The 14,822-nt window shown below is 62.4% G+C and overlaps 1 protein-coding gene across 14 annotated transcripts in view; it reads left to right on the forward strand.

The window, feature by feature from the left end:
* KDM4B (lysine demethylase 4B) overlaps positions 1-14,822 on the forward strand; it is a 132,492-nt gene that overhangs the window by 64,280 nt on the left and 53,390 nt on the right. For all 14 annotated transcript variants that reach the window (XM_042928097.1, XM_042928102.1, XM_042928095.1 and 11 more), the window contains one exon: positions 12,705-12,754. In XM_042928097.1, the coding sequence (XP_042784031.1) occupies positions 12,705-12,754 (50 nt within the window). The remainder of the gene's footprint in view (positions 1-12,704; positions 12,755-14,822) is intronic.

Raw genomic sequence — 14,822 nt, forward strand, 5'->3', positions numbered from 1 at the left:
CCCACCCCCCATCCCCACCCCTCCCCCGCCCCTGGGCGAACGTGCCACTGCGGGGCGCTCTCTGCCTGTTTTCCTCTTTCGGTGGCGTGTTTTGTTAGAAAAAGACTTCAGCTTTTAGAGCCGTTCCGGTTTTATGGAGACACCGAGGACAAAGTCCAGGCGCTCCCCCCGCCCCGCGCTGTTCCCCGCTGGGACCTCCCGTCAGGCCGGAGCATTGGTCACGGTTAATGGACCAACGTTGATCCGTTCTTCATAAGTAAAGCCCACGCTTAGGTCCTAAGCGTCCCAGGTGCCCACGTGACGTGGACTCGGCCGTCTCCTTGGGCTCCTCTGGGCTGTGGAGGCTTCTCCGACTTCCCTCGGTTTTGATGCCCTGTGACAGTTGCGAGGAGGCCCCGGGCAGGGTTTTCTAGAAGGCCCTTCCTTGGGTGTGGCTGCGGCTTTTCTCGTAGTGAGACTGGGGCGATGGGTTTAGGGAGGAGGACCCCCCGAGTGAAGCGCCCTCCCCCTGACACCACTCTGGGGGTGCGTGCTGTCACCGCGGCGTTGGCCTTGGTCCCCCGGCTGAGGTGGGCCCTCCGGTGTCTCCCGTGTAAGTGCCCTCCCTTCCCTGTTCCCATGCCGTCCTGTCTGAAGTGTACTCTTGGAAGGAAGGAAGGAGGGACGGAGGGAGGGAGGAAGTTTCCAATATCGGAAAAGGGAATGGGGGGGGCGTCTGGGTGGCTCGGTTGGTTGGGCGGCCGACTTCAGCTCGGGTCGTGATCTCACCGCCAGTGAGTTCGAGCCCCGCGTCAGGCTCTGTGCTGACGGCTCGGAGCCTGGAGCTGCTTGGGATTCTGTGTCTCCTTCTCTCTGTGATCCTCCCCTGCCCACGCTCTGTCTCCCGCTGTCTCTCAGTAATAAATAAACGTTAAAAAACAATTTAAAAAAAAAAAAGGGAAGAGTGAGCGGAACAGCCTCGTGCCCCGTGCACGCAGTGGACGGACGTGAGCATCCTGGCACACTCGTGTCGGGGGGTTTTCATCTCTCTTCTCCCTCCTTCCCTCAAGTCGAGGTGGCTTTGGTTTGCTGCTGCTGCACGAGTGGGCTCGTGGCCTGCACTGATTTGCTCACGGTTCTGTAGGTTCTGTGGGCCAGCTGGGTCCTCGGTTCAAGGTCACAGAGGCTGGAGTCCTTGCCGGCTGCTAGCTCTGGGCTGTCGGCATCTAGAGGTCACTCAGAACTTGCCATGTGTCCCCCCCCACCCCGGCCCCCGGCCCCCATCTTCAGGCTAGCATGGGATCCTCTCCTGAAGAAGGGCCCTGCCCCTTGTGGGGGCTCACCTGCTTAGGTCAGGCCCACCCGAGGTAATCTCCCTATTTTAGGGTGTCCTGATGTGGGACCTTAATTAGAACAGGAAAAATCTGGCACACTAGGACCAAGGGCAGTTAATTGCAAGCGGGGGCCGGAAGACTTAGGGGCATCTGAGAACCGCGTCTGCCATAAAGAATTTGTTGTGAAATATAACGCGGTACAAAAGTGTGCAAAATGTGTATGCGCCCCGAAGATACGTATTTACGTGCCGTGTACCGCATGACTGTGCGGCCTGCCCCTGTGTAACCTCCCCCCCACTGCCCACCCCCTACCCCACCCTTTGCACCCCCTCCCCCCCCCCCCCCCCCCCCCCAGAGCTGATGACTGCCCTCAGGACTGTCCTCCTCCTGGCCTGACGGGTCCTTTCCCTACGTGTGCCTGTGGCCCCGGGCAGCGTGCCGAGTGTTGGCTGGATTTGAACTCCACACAGATGGACTGACTTGTCCTTGTGTTTGTGCTCGGGGTTTGTGAGGAAGACACCCCCGTTACGTGAACCGGTGGCTTGTTCGTTTTTATCTGCTGGGGGACTCCGCCTCCACCTGTCTGTCCGTCCGTCCATCGGTTCACTGTCGACGGGCGTTGGGGCCGTCTCCGCCCTGGCCAGCTGCACCCGCCGCGTTAGCGTTGTTACCTGATGCCTGGGCACGGTGTCCGTGACTGCACACGAGGACGTCCTGAGACATCCCGACGGCAGTGGCCGCGGGCGATGCTCCCCGTGTGCCAGGCTGCGCTCCGAGAGCCTGCCCGTCTTGCTGCAGCCCTGAGCCGCCCTCCTCGCGGGTGAGGCCCAGGCTGGCCGGGCCCCAGCTCAGGGCTGCGGAGCTCCCAGAGGGAGGGGCTGTGGTCGAGCCCCCTTTCCTCACCGCTGCTCCCCTCGCCCCTCAGAGCGTCTCCCTGAGAATCGGGAGGGGTGGCGGGTTCTGGGAGCAGGTGGCCGGGCGGTCGCTCAGCCTCGGGGACAGGGTGTGTCCCGGGTGGCGGAGGTGGCCTGGACCTGAAGGTGCGGGAGGGGAAGGACTCTGACGGAGCCCCCAGCACTGTCACCGAATCAACCTGAGCCGAAGTGGAAGCTGTCGGGTTCCCGTGGGAGGCGGAGACAGGATGGCGGGGACCCGGGCCGGCCGACGCGTGGCTTCCGCAGAGGTCACGCAGGTGTCCGGGTGGGGCGTGAGGGTGTGGGGGGTGTATTCCAGAAACGTCGATGGGCGGCCACAGGATGCCACGGCTTCTCCCGTCTCACTGGCTGGAGCCTGGTCACGTGGCTGCACTTTCGGCCGGGAAGCCTGAGAAACATCGTCCAGGTCCCTGTCCGGTGGGGGGGGGTGGGGTCTGGGGGAGGGGGGCGGGGAAGGGAGAGGGCTAGATGAGTCAGTTCACGTCCTCACCGAGTGCCCACTCTGGGTCCAGCATGAACCCGGGATCGATGCCACCCGTCAGGACAGGAGCTGATGGCGTGGCCCCACGCCCCCAGAGCAGGGCCAGGCGGGGTGGTGGCAGGAGGTCCGCAAGCCTGAGGGCTGAGGCCCGTAGGAAGAGATGGAGGCCGGCAGCCCGTGGAGAGGGCCCCGCTGGAGGGTGGGCTGGCGGGCGGGCGGCCGGGCCAGGGGCGTGGGGCTGGAGGGCGGGCGGGCGAGAGGGTTCGTCCAGGCAGCCACATCCCAGCAAGGTTCCTCTGGCCCAGAGGATGCATCGGCTGGGGGGCGGGCCCAGGCCGCAACGTGGGGGCTTTGGGCCGGCAGGTGTCCCCGCTGGGTGTCCCCGTCTTCTGTCTGCCGGCCGCTCGAGGGCCCAGACGTCGCTGGCCTGTCCCACGTCCCCACTGGCTCGGTCTGGCAGGAGCAGATGGGCCTTCACTCACTTCAGAGTCTTGTGTTCAGAGTCGCAAACAGCCGCGGCCGGCTTGTGCTGAGGGAGGCGGGATTTCTGCCGTAGGCGGCCCGAGTTCCGGCTCCCGGGCCGGAGCGCCAGGTGAGTCCCCTCTCTGCCCACCACTCCAAGAAACCGTGGGTTCTTCTCTTCAAAACGTCGTCGCTGAGCGCCTCCCACCCCGCAGTGTTCGGGTCAGGAGCCCACTGAGCCTGTGACTGTGGGCGGGGTCCCCTCCCCCCACCGGGGCGGGAGGGGGGGACGGCCTTCCTGGCCAGGAGTCGCTTTCCCCGCCTGTTAGCTAGACGAGCCATCAGAGATTCGGGGTCTGCACACAGGGGCTGGTTTCCATGGCAAATTTCTATCATGCCAGCAGGGTTGCAGTGGGCAGATTTCAGCTCCTCTGCAAGGGAGATTCCTGCAAATCTGCGGGCAAGGAGAGAGAGAGAGTCTTTGTCAACTTTGCTCAAAACTCCGGCTAGGAGCGTGCTCCCTCTTCCCGGCACGGCAGCAGGAGGTGGGGGGCTCAGGGCCCCCTGTGGCCCGTCCTGCCGTCGCCAGGGGCCCCGCCGTCTGCGGGTGTGTGTGCGAGGAAGGCACACACGTCCAGGGCGTCGGAAATCACTTCGACAGACCTCAGCCTCCCCGCGTTGATGATGTCCCGGCTGCTCGCGGCCCGTGGAGAGAGCCAGACTCCCAGCCACCTTCCCAGGTCCGACCCAGCTTGTCGCCGTGTCCTGGGCTCGTGCCGGTACGGGGCCGGGGCGGCCGACATCGGCCTCATTCCCCTCGGCCGCGTCCCTCCGCGTCCTGTCCTTGTTCCCTTGCTTCAAACCGCCCGTGTGCAAACACCAGCGCGTCGGGGGGGCCTCCCCGCTGCGGACGCGCCTCCGGCCGGAGGAGTTTGGGGGCCGTGGGTGTGGGTGCAGCGGGAGGCCACCTCTGGCTCGCCTTGCTTTACGAGCGGACGTTCAGAGCGGTGCTCCGAGGGGGAGCCGGGGGTGCTCCGCGTTGGCCCCGCGTCCCCGCACCTCAGTCTCCCTTCTGGGCTCCACTCTCCGGCCTGCCGTTCAGAGCCTCACCTGAGAAGCCCCCCCCCCCCCCCTTTAAAACATCAAAAACACACACGTGCCTTGGCAGTTTCAGTCCGTCATATGACAAAAATAATTCCCGGGTCTAAAACGAACCAGGGCTTGGGATCAGATGCCTCCACTTCAGCATTTAACGGCAGGCTCGACACCACTCGCCTCGGAAGTCGGTTCCCTGGTTAACGCGGGCTGGCCGTGTGTGAGCCGGCCGGGGTCTCGGCTTCCCTGGCTCCCCCGGGGTGGGCTGGGAGCATCTGGGGGCCCACGGCCCCGGGAGAGGCCTCGGCGAGCCCTCCCGCCTGCAGCACACCCTTGTCTCCCGCATGGGCGCCGCGGGCATCCCATCGGAGACGCCCTGTTTTCTCTGTCTATCTCCTGCATGCGTCTCAATAAAAAACGTCATTATTTGAAATCCTTGACACTGCTCGCGCCAGGTACCGAATTCCATCGCCTTTTGTCCCGTAAAACGATCCATTAAAGATAAACCACCGTGACTCAATGAGGTTCTTTCCTGGGAACAAGCCACCCTGGTCCTCTGCCGATCCTATCTCCCCGGCACGTGTTTGTGCTCGTCGTACAAAGGGGCTGCAGCGCCAGGACAAACGAGGGAGGCTGCCTCGCTGCCGAACGAGGCTCCTTGGAAGTCGAGATGGGACTTCTGGACAGTTCCAGCCGCTCGCTCAGGGAGGGGCTGCGCAGTCCGGGCTGAGCTCCCTGGTGCAGCGGAGACCAGCCGGGGCTGCACGAGAGCCCCCCCGGGCCCGGAGCCCCCGCTCAGGGGCTGCTCAGGGGCTTGCACGTGTACCCTTTCTGTCCTGAGTGTCCGGGACGGGGTCCTCGTGCCCCTCCGTCCCTGCATCAGCCCCCTGCAATCAGTGTCCCCGTCCAGGTAGCCTGGGCTGCTACCAGGGCTTCTCCCTCCCATCCTAGCAGGCACGGGGACCCCAGGCTATCCGTCCCTAAAGGCCCTTTGCACGTCTTCTGCCTGTTTTAAGGGCAAGTCTGTCTGCCCAGTGCTTTTTTTTTTTTAATTTTTTTTTAAATTTTTTTAAATATTTATTTTTGAGAGACAGAGTGAGACAAAGTGAGACTGGGGGAGGGGCAGACAGAGAGAGGGAGACACAGGATTGCAAACAGACTCCAGGCTCTGAGCTGTCAGCACAGAGCCCGATGTGGGGCTTGAACTCACAAGCTGTGAGATCATGACCTGAGCCGAAGTCGGACGCTCAACCGACTGAGCCACCCAGGCGCCCCGTGCCGAGTGCCTTTTCTAACGTCTTTTATTTCTCTAGACTGATGTGTGGGGTGACCCCTGCCATCTGGCGTGACTATTTTTTTTTTAATTAATTAATTTATTTTGAGCGAGAGAGAGAGAGAGCGCGCGCGCGAGAGGGAGCGAGTGAGCAGGGGAGGGGAGGAACAGACAGAGGGAGAGAGAGAACCCACGCAGGCTCCACGCTGTCGGCACAGAGCCCGACGTGGGGCTCGATCCCACGAACCGTGAGATCGTGACCTGAGCCGAAACCAGGAGTCGGACGCTTAGCTGACTGAGCCTCCCGGGTGCCCCTGGCGTGACTATTATTAATGCTGTTTTCACATTCCAACCATCACGATAAGGCCACCTTGCTCCCACCCGGCGTAGCGACCCCGCCACCCCGGTGTCGCAAAGGCAGTCGGTGCTGTCAGACCACAGCGTGGTCTCTTACCTCGTTTACTGAGGGACTAGCTCGCGGGTGAGGGAGCATCCTGATGGGTGTTTGTGGCTCTCCTGCCCCGGACGGAGGCTGCGCGCGGTCCCATTACCCCGCAGCGCCAGCTTCGCGGAGATGCGCGTCGGCTCCCCTGGGTCAGACTCTGCGAGTCCGTCAGTGGTGAGCACTCCCCCGGGTTTGCGTTCAGCCTCCTCCGTGGCGGGGAGCTCCTGCCTCGGGACCACAGACCAGGGGCGGGGTGTACCTGGTGGGTTTCACGACGTGCTGCGAATGCCCTTCTGGTGCGGAGGACGGCTGGCTGTCCTCACGCTGAGCGTTCATTCTGCTCCCTGGCTGGACCGCCTCACTCCGTTGTTCACCAGCTGCTCTCCGCTCTCCCAAGGAGAAGACCGTGTTGTTTCGGAGAAAAGTTTGTCTCTCGCCTTCCGTTTACTGTCCTTGCGTCTTTTTCTTGACCTACGGCATTGGCTGGCGTCTGCTGTGGGAACGGACAACTTGCCCTTTCCGGAATGCCTCTCCTGCCTCATCGTGCACTGTGACCGTGGGGCTGAGAGCTTCAATACTGAATGCTTTGGAATTTTATGTAGATTTTTACTTGTTGGGCTGTTTTTGCAAGCCTTGGGGTAAAGGGTTAGTCGCATAATACACTTCTGTGTCTGATTTTCTAATATTTTACCTAGGACTTGGCAGCTATGTGACACCGGCCTATCCTTTTCCTGTGTGTCTTTGTCCTGTGTCGGTGACTGCATTCCCCATTCATTCTTTCTTTCGAAAATATGCCGGGTTCATAGGAGGAGTTCCGTGCCATCTGAACTTCTTGTCTGCTTGGTAACCGTAAGTGTAGGTGGGCACTGGCCCTTTAGTGTGGAAGTTTTGTGAGGCTCTCAGTAAAGCTGTCAGGGCCTGGTGCCTTTTCCGGAGGTGGTATCTGTGGGTTTCTGGTTCCTCTGAGATGGGCTCATCTTACCCTGTTGGATGCTTTGGTTCTGGGCCCAGAAGACCCTGAAGAGCCAAATGCATCTGTGGTCCTGAGCCCAGAAACTGGGGCAGGGACTGGGACTCACCACTCCCATGTCCACAGGGCTGGGGCATTGTTAATAGCTGTATCGAGGCATAACTTACGTGCCACACGTGACATACTAGACACAGAAGTCACCTGATGCGCTTGGACATCAGATGAGGGGTGACCACCATGACTGTGTTTGCCTGGGCCCTCCTGCTCCACTAACCAGCTCAAAGGCGGTGCCCCGTCGGCCGGGAGGCTTGTGGGGAAGCCCGTTCTGTGACCGGGTCGTTCTGCTCAGCCTGCCCAGAGTGCGGGGCGGTATACTGGACCTGCCCAGCCAACGCGTGGCCAGAGAGGGTGCGGGCTGTGGGCCAAGACGGGCCTTTGTGTTTGAGGACGGCAGTAATGATGGCTTTTCCATGCGCCCAGCACGCGGGGCCCTAGCAGGGCTGCTGGCATTTGGAGCCACCGTGGCCTCTGGGGCTTGTGTGGACGGCTTGCTCGTGCCAGGTGGCCTCCGACTTGACACACGGTCTCAGCACTTCCAGTGGCCCCTGCCTTCTTGTTTCTGTTTCCATAATTATGGCATGTTAAACGGCCAGGGGCCTGTCTCCCCAGGCCTTGTGCACACACTGTGAAATTAACTTCCTCACCCTCCAACACGTGTCAGGCCGAGCTGACATTTCCAAAGGGCTCCTGGCTGGACCCCTGCTCTGGGCACACGTTCTTCAACAGAGAGGGAGGAGGGTGGGGAGATGAGCTTTCTCGTCACGGCACCTAATTGCCGGGAGCCTCGCGCAGTGGAAGCTGTCAGGCTGGGTGCTCGTCACCGGCAGAGTCACCAGAGTCTTGGGGAAGAAAGAAAGCATCACAGCGTCGCATGTCCCGACTCCAGAGCCAGACGGCTGCGGACAGCACGGGGCCCCCAGCAGGTGCTGAGGGGCCTGGAGGGAAGGGCGGCTGTGGACTTGAGAGCCTCGGGCCCAGTGAGCTTTTTATCCTTGCAGGAGAGCATGCTGGGAGTTGCCTCATTACCATGGAAATGCTGCCCTCCTGGCAATGGACCCCTGTCCACCTGTAACAGACCCCGCGGCCTGGGGCAGCCGGCGCGTTCGAGGAGACGAGGGGTGGCTGGCAGGCGGGCGCAGGCGCTCACCTCTCTGGCCGGAGGGGCCTGCACGGCCCAGAGCCCTGCTACTCGTCCTCATCGTAACTAATGGCTCCCGAACAGGTCCCCGCTCTCCAAGACAGTCTGTGTTCCTCTTCGTGACACGCTCGTTTAATTTTTAACTCACAAGGCATTTGCTTATTTATTTTCATTGTTCTTGATAATAATTCTAAGCCATTAGAGGGGAAAATTATATTCAAAAATGCTGTTTCACACTTTATTTGTTTGATGATTTAGAGCGATAGAAAATAGCACATTTGCTGGCTTTTATAGTCTGATAATTATTCACATCCATCAAGCCATTCCAGGGGAATAAACAAAACACCAAGAAAATGACACTATTAATAGCATCCTCCGCGGCGGACAGGAAGACTTTCCCGGGCCGGTGAGTCAGTAAAATGCAAGCGGCTTGTCCCTGGGCCGGCCAGCGGGCCTGCCCGCGGAGGACACGTTGCCTTTTAATTGCCCAGCTCCGTCTGGCCCCGAGAGGTGCCTGGCTGCCAGGCGGAGGCCTCTGCCCGCCCCAGCACCCCCGACCTGCCCAGTGTCACAAGCCCTAGAGTGTCTTTATCAGGCCCACGGAGTCTGTCGTGATCTGTGCCGGCAGAAGCCTCCTGACGTCTGGGGCCGTGCGGTGTCCTGCCTTGGACCCGGCCTGGCCTCAGTGGGGCTGGCAAGACATCCTGTCCTCTGGCCTCACCGTCAGAACAAGAGCACTGAGCCGCGCGCGCCCCTCTCCGGCACGCGTGTTCCTGCCCCCCTGTAGACAGGTCAGATCCTCCCCAACACCAGGCTGTGGGTCCTGGATGTGACTGCTCACCGCCCTGGACCCAGCCCTGTGGGCAGGTTTGTGGGTTTCAGCTTGGCCTTTTGGGGCGGCCGTGATTGACGGGGGTGCGTTGTCCACAAGCACCTCAAAGGGTAAACGGAGGACCAGGAAACCCCGGGAAGGCTGGGGGACGCCCGCCTTCCCAGAGTGACCCATCCCGTCCCTCCTCGGACCCGGGCATCGCTTCCTTCTGAAACTCGCTCTCTGGACGTCGGGTTGCCCCTCACCATCGTGCCTGAAGTGTGTTCCTTCTGTTTGGTCGGTTGTTTGAACCGCGAAACAGCGGGACTGTAATGGCCTTTCAACCGTCGCACATCACGCGTCTTCCCTCCTCACCTGGGGGCCCAGTTCCCGGGGCCCTGGTCTCTCCCGCGTGCCTTTTTCCTAGTCTAGAAATGTCTTCTTTTCCCACCGAAGCCCCTGATGTTTGCAGACGGCTGCCTCTCCGAAAAGGGCGTCTGGCAGACGAGGCCTGAATTCGGCCTTCTCGGTAATTCCGCGGCATTAAGCCCGGAGTTATGGAGCCTGTCGAGTCCTGCTGCAGGGTCACCTGGGGCGGTTGCCAGGGATACCGCTCTGACAGCACCGACTTTTCCGTGACTTTCCGGTTTAGTGTTGTCCGGGAGGACTTTGTGGGGAAGGTTCCAGAGCAGAGAGAGTGTGTGGAGGGGGTAGGGCTGGGGAAACACGGAGATAAAAACACCCTGTGGGACACTGTGGAGAAAGTTCCAGACGCCTGCCTGGCCGACCTCAGGTGCAGGACTCACCGTGGGCCCGAGGCTCGGCCAACGCCCCCTCAGGCCCACGGCAGCTGCCAGACTGTCCCAGGCAAACGGGGGCTGCGGCCAGAGGCGCCCGAGCGACCTCACGCGGGCCGCCGTACCTCCTGCGGCCTTCCCCGGGGCTCCCCTGGCCCCCGCACTCCCCGTGTCTGGTTCTGCTCGCCGGGCCCCAGTCGGCTCGCCCCCTCCCACCTCACTGGGTTCTGGGGATTGCTCTGCCCCCATCTTTGATCCCGGCTTCTCCAGATTCTTCCACCATGACAGGTGTGCCCCTGGGCCTTGCACCCTCCAGGCCCTACAGCTGGCCACCCGGACTGGACTGGGCCCGGGGAGGCTGTCTGTCTGAGGACACCGTGCAGGAACACTTTGCCACCGGGCGACGGGCCGCCGCGTCCAGAGACTGGCCACTGGGCTTGCAGGCCAGCAGAGTGGATTGCTGTTGGCCGTGAAGTTTGACCTTGTGATGGGGACGGAGGTCCTGGGGAGCGAGACAAATTGCCCCCATGTTGGTGACCAATAAAACCGACTCTGTTTTATGGCCCCGAGAACTCGCTCGCTAATGGCCAGACAGATGCTCCTGCCTCGGGGGTTAGCGAGCAAACACGCTCAACCCAGATAGCTGTGTTTCTTCCCTCCTCCTTTCCTTCCCAGAGCCGGGCCGAGGGGCAGCGATGCCCCCACACGTGGCCGTGACGAGGGTGACGCGGCTCTGCTCTGGGGGCCCCGTGGGGCCTGGGGGCTTCCCTCTGGGGACACGTGACAGTTGCTGTTGGGAGGCCAGGTCTGTAGCCAGCTCACCTGGGCCCCCACCGTGGAGGGCTCCCCAGGGCGCTGGCATGGAGAGAGGGCTCCGGGGGACCCTGCCGCCCACAGTGCCGGGATTCTCCCGGCCGTCGGAAGGCCCCAGTGTGTTTTAACAGACGTGCACCCGCCCCTCACTCAGAGCCGTGTGTCGTAAAGCACCCACACCCCAGTTCTCGTCTCCCCTCAAAATCTGAGGCTTGCGTCTTGCCGAGCCCCTGAGGGTGGGTGGGGGGGCGCATCGCTGGCGCCGGGGCTTCTCAGCACGCTGAAGCTGTCGTGCGTTGTTCCAGGCGGCGGGAGGGCAGCTCTCCCTTGGCCACTGGAGTCCAGAAGTCCCCGAGGCTGTCGGCTTCCCGTCCGCCAGTCCTTTCTAATCCCCCCAGGGGCTGCGCTTCTCAGTGCTCAGCCCAGCGTCTTGCGGTCTGTACTTTCCGATAACAGAGGAGCCACGTTCCAATGTATTAAACTTTTAACATCCACCAGATTCAATTAATCTTATCTTTACAACTCCCAATTACAGGCGGTAATTAAGTGAAAGCAGCATTGTAGACTGGGGATATTGCATTAATCATCACAGCCTTGGAGTCATAAATTAGTTCCTCCCGTCCTCCGGCAAGTTCCCAGAAGGACTGGAATGTTTCATTTCCTTGTTTGGGGGGGACATTAATCCCACAAAGTTGCTTTGGATTGGGATTAACTTTTCTCATCTTTATGTACGTGATACGAGGCTGTTTGAAAAAGGGTCGCCTCATCTTTGTCCAGACCGTGGAAAGTTCTCCAGCAGCAGCAGAATTGCAGGTCCTGTGCTGTCTCTGCAAGGGCCGTGCGCCCTGCCCAGAAATTGATTATTTCTGTCCGTCGGATCAGAGACGACGTTATCTCCTACCCCCGCCCCCTTTTATTTTATTAAAAACCAATAGTAAACGTCTCGGCCGGAGTAGACGTAGCCCGCCACGGAGTCCGGGCCGGCTTCTGTGTCCTGTGTTGTTCCCATCCTGCGTCCCCCACTGCGAGTGCGGGCGGAGGGCGTGCCGCGCCCTGCGCCCCCCACAGCCGACTCGTTCTAGAACGTGAGGCGTGCCGACGCAGCGTCTCTCCCCTCGGCGCTGTGGACACGGGGCGGGTTGTTGTTCCCAGGGCGTCCCGGGCACTGGGCGCGCTGAGTGGGATCCCTGGCCCCCCCCACACTCAATGCTAGGACCCCCCCCCCCCCCAGTGTGACAACCGCGGATGTCCCCAGACGCGGCCCCGTGACCCCTGGGGGCGGGGTCGCCACTGTCCTGGGGACTCATGGGCTCCCCGCCGCCGCCTCCTCCGCGGGACAGACAGACGGCCTGTGCTCAGCACTTTTGTGGAAGGACCGACATCCCGGTTCTGCCTGCCTCTGTTGAACGCGGAGCTTTTCGTCTTGCCAGGGTGGCCAGGGTGCTGTGTCAGCTGGGACGGGCTCCTCGCACCCCCGCTGGGCCCCCCCCCCCCCCGTGGCCGCTGCCTGCCGGGAACGGGTCCCAGGCGGGCCCCCCGCGCCAGCCTCCGCACACAGCATAAGCGGGTGTCACTCTCGTTTCATCTGTTGGCAAACTTGCACCTCACGTCTTTCTTGTTTATGACGGGGACTCAGTAATCTTTCAAACGTAGAACGTGTGAACCTGAAACTTACCGAGTGGTGACAAACGGAGTCTCGTTCCTGAAGCTTCTTCCCTGTCGGCTCCTGGTCCCGGGGCTGGGGGAGCGGGAGGCAGGGAGGCGACAGAGGGAGGCTGGGGGCCTTCCTGTTCCCCCCTCAGGCCCCCTGCTTACTTTCTCGTGTTCGGGAACTCTCTGAGCCTCGTGGAGGCTTTGGTGGCTCTGACCAGTGCCGGCGTGGGGCGGGTGCCGTCACCGCCGTGGAGGGGCCCTCCCGCCCCACCCCTCCTCACTTCTGTGTGGGTCCCTCCGCCGGCACCCTCCCTGCTGCCCTTCACCCTTCTCACCGCGCCCGGTTCTGCTCTGTGCGCGGCCCGCGTGTCTCCCCGAGGCCGTGGCCGCAGCCCCGGGCCCCTCAAACGCGTGGTGGCCCGTGACCTCGCCTCTGACGTGCCTCCCTTCTCTCGTAGGTACGCCATCCCACCGGAGCACGGCAAGCGCCTGGAGCGGCTGGCCATCGGTAGGTGTCTGCGCCCGCGGGCGGGGACCTGGGCCGAGGGCGGGGGTGGGGCGGGGGTGGGGGCTGGCCCCGGCGTCTCGGGTCGCGCTCCTTGTGTGAGTGTCCGTCTCTGGGGGGGCTGGCGTGCTATAAGGTGTCCCTGTCTGGTTTCCCATTCCCTTTCCCTCTCGTGACCACAGACCCTGCTCTGGGGTTTGTCGCTCTGTGAGTGACGCGCAGATGCCATTGCCCGGAGCGCTCTTTCCCGGCGTGTTAGCACAGAGCTGCGGGACGTGACTGCAGGCTCCCGCGGGCCAGGGAGGGCGGCCGTGGTCTTTCGTCCCCCCCGGCGCCTGGCACTACATCGCGAACTCCTCTGGGCCTTCGGGTCTGTGTTCAGTCTGGAAAGCGAGACGTCCAGTTAGGAGCCCCTGCCCTGTGCCCCGCAGCCACATGGTGACCGTGAGGGTGTCCGCCTGTGTGTGCTGGCCTGGGCCCGAGGGGGCCTCCTGGGAGGACGGGATTTGTCACAGTGAGTCCCCGGCTGTGTCCAGAGAGAGGGCACTGACGCCTCGGGGTAAAGGCAGGCCCTCGGGACACGGGATCCTTGGAGACAAGCCAGACACCGGGCTGGGTGACGCTGAGGCCCCCGGCCACTGCGACAAAGGGGCTGGTGAGGTTTCTCGCTGCTCCCCGTCACGGCGCCCTGCTCTGTTCTGACGTCGGGTGGCCCTGAGTGCCTCCGAGGACGTTAACAGACCCCGTTGGCCCACAGCGTCTGGGCCTCGCCGGCAGGCAGCACCCGGTAGTCGGGGCGGGTGGAGTGATGGCCCTGTGGTTCGGGAGCCCCCTCGGGACAGTGCGGGGCCGTCCCTCTGGGTGGCTGTGGCAGCAGCCTGCCCGCCCTCCCCTGGCAGCCAGGGGAATCTTCCAGAGGCCATCGCTCAGCATTGGCGCAGCCTCCCCAACTTCCTGCTGGGTCCTTTGACCCCTCCTCTCGCCTCCCTCAGAGAGTGCCCGCCACCCTCTTCCCCTGCCCCGTTTGGCTCGGGAGACGGAAACGGTCGCTGTTTCCGAGAACTACTGCGAACTGGCCGCACCCTGAGCCGCGCGTCTGTTCGGCAAACGCCTGCTGCACGGTTTCCCCCGAGGACGAGGACACGGGGAGGCTTGTCCCGGGAGTGAGGCCGGCCCCGCGGCCGAGCGTGCAGCCAGGCCCGCGTTTCCGTTGCAGACCCGGACCCGGCCTTCCCGGGCTGGAGCCTGCTGTCGGGAACACGCTTGTCACCCTCGAAATGCCAGTCACCGCCCTGGCAAAGAGCGGTTCCTCTTCCTCCTTAACGTCTCAGGTGACCCCCAAATGGAAGTGCTTTCCCCGCGCACTGTTTGAAACATGAGTTGGAAACACAAATACTAATTGGAAAATACAAGTCAAAAAACGTCTTTCTCGTTTTCCTCTGCTGTTGCTGTTGTGACACCTCACTCCCGAGTCGGTGGCTCCAAGCAGCACGAACCTGGAATTGCTCTACAACAGCCCTAGTTAAACGCACACACTTGACTCCCTCACGTTTGGGGCTCAGGGGTCCGTCTGGCCCGGGTCTCGGGCTTGGGCTGCCCGGGCTCCTGCCTCCAGAGACTCCGGCTTCATCCTGTGTCCCTGTCTGTGGTCACATGCTCCCCCCTCTGCCTCCCTCCCGTGGAGACCCCGTGGTGACCCGGGGGTCGCCCCCGTCCTGGGCTCCCGCACTTAATCCCGTCCGTGGAGCCCCTGCCACGCGGAAGGCAACGCACTCACAGGTACTGGGGAGCAGGACGTAGACATCTTGGGGGGCCACCATGGGGCCTCCCACGCCTACACAGCCACGGAAGAAGCCGCCACGGAGTGATCCGCACGGGCGGCCTCCGGTGCCCACAGCCCGGCCCGGTTTTCCGCTGGATTCTGCAGTTGTGCCCGACCCCTTCTTCCTCTCTGTGCCTTTTCCACTAGACAAGTTTTGGGTGATCTGAACGCCCCCCAGAAAAGCTAGACACGGGATCCTGTGGGACCGTGGCCACTCTCCCTGGAGCCCGGCCGGCCCCCCACGTCCTT

Source organism: Panthera leo, chromosome A2 (genome assembly GCF_018350215.1).
Source record: "Panthera leo isolate Ple1 chromosome A2, P.leo_Ple1_pat1.1, whole genome shotgun sequence".
Taxonomy (NCBI): Eukaryota; Metazoa; Chordata; class Mammalia; order Carnivora; family Felidae; genus Panthera; species Panthera leo.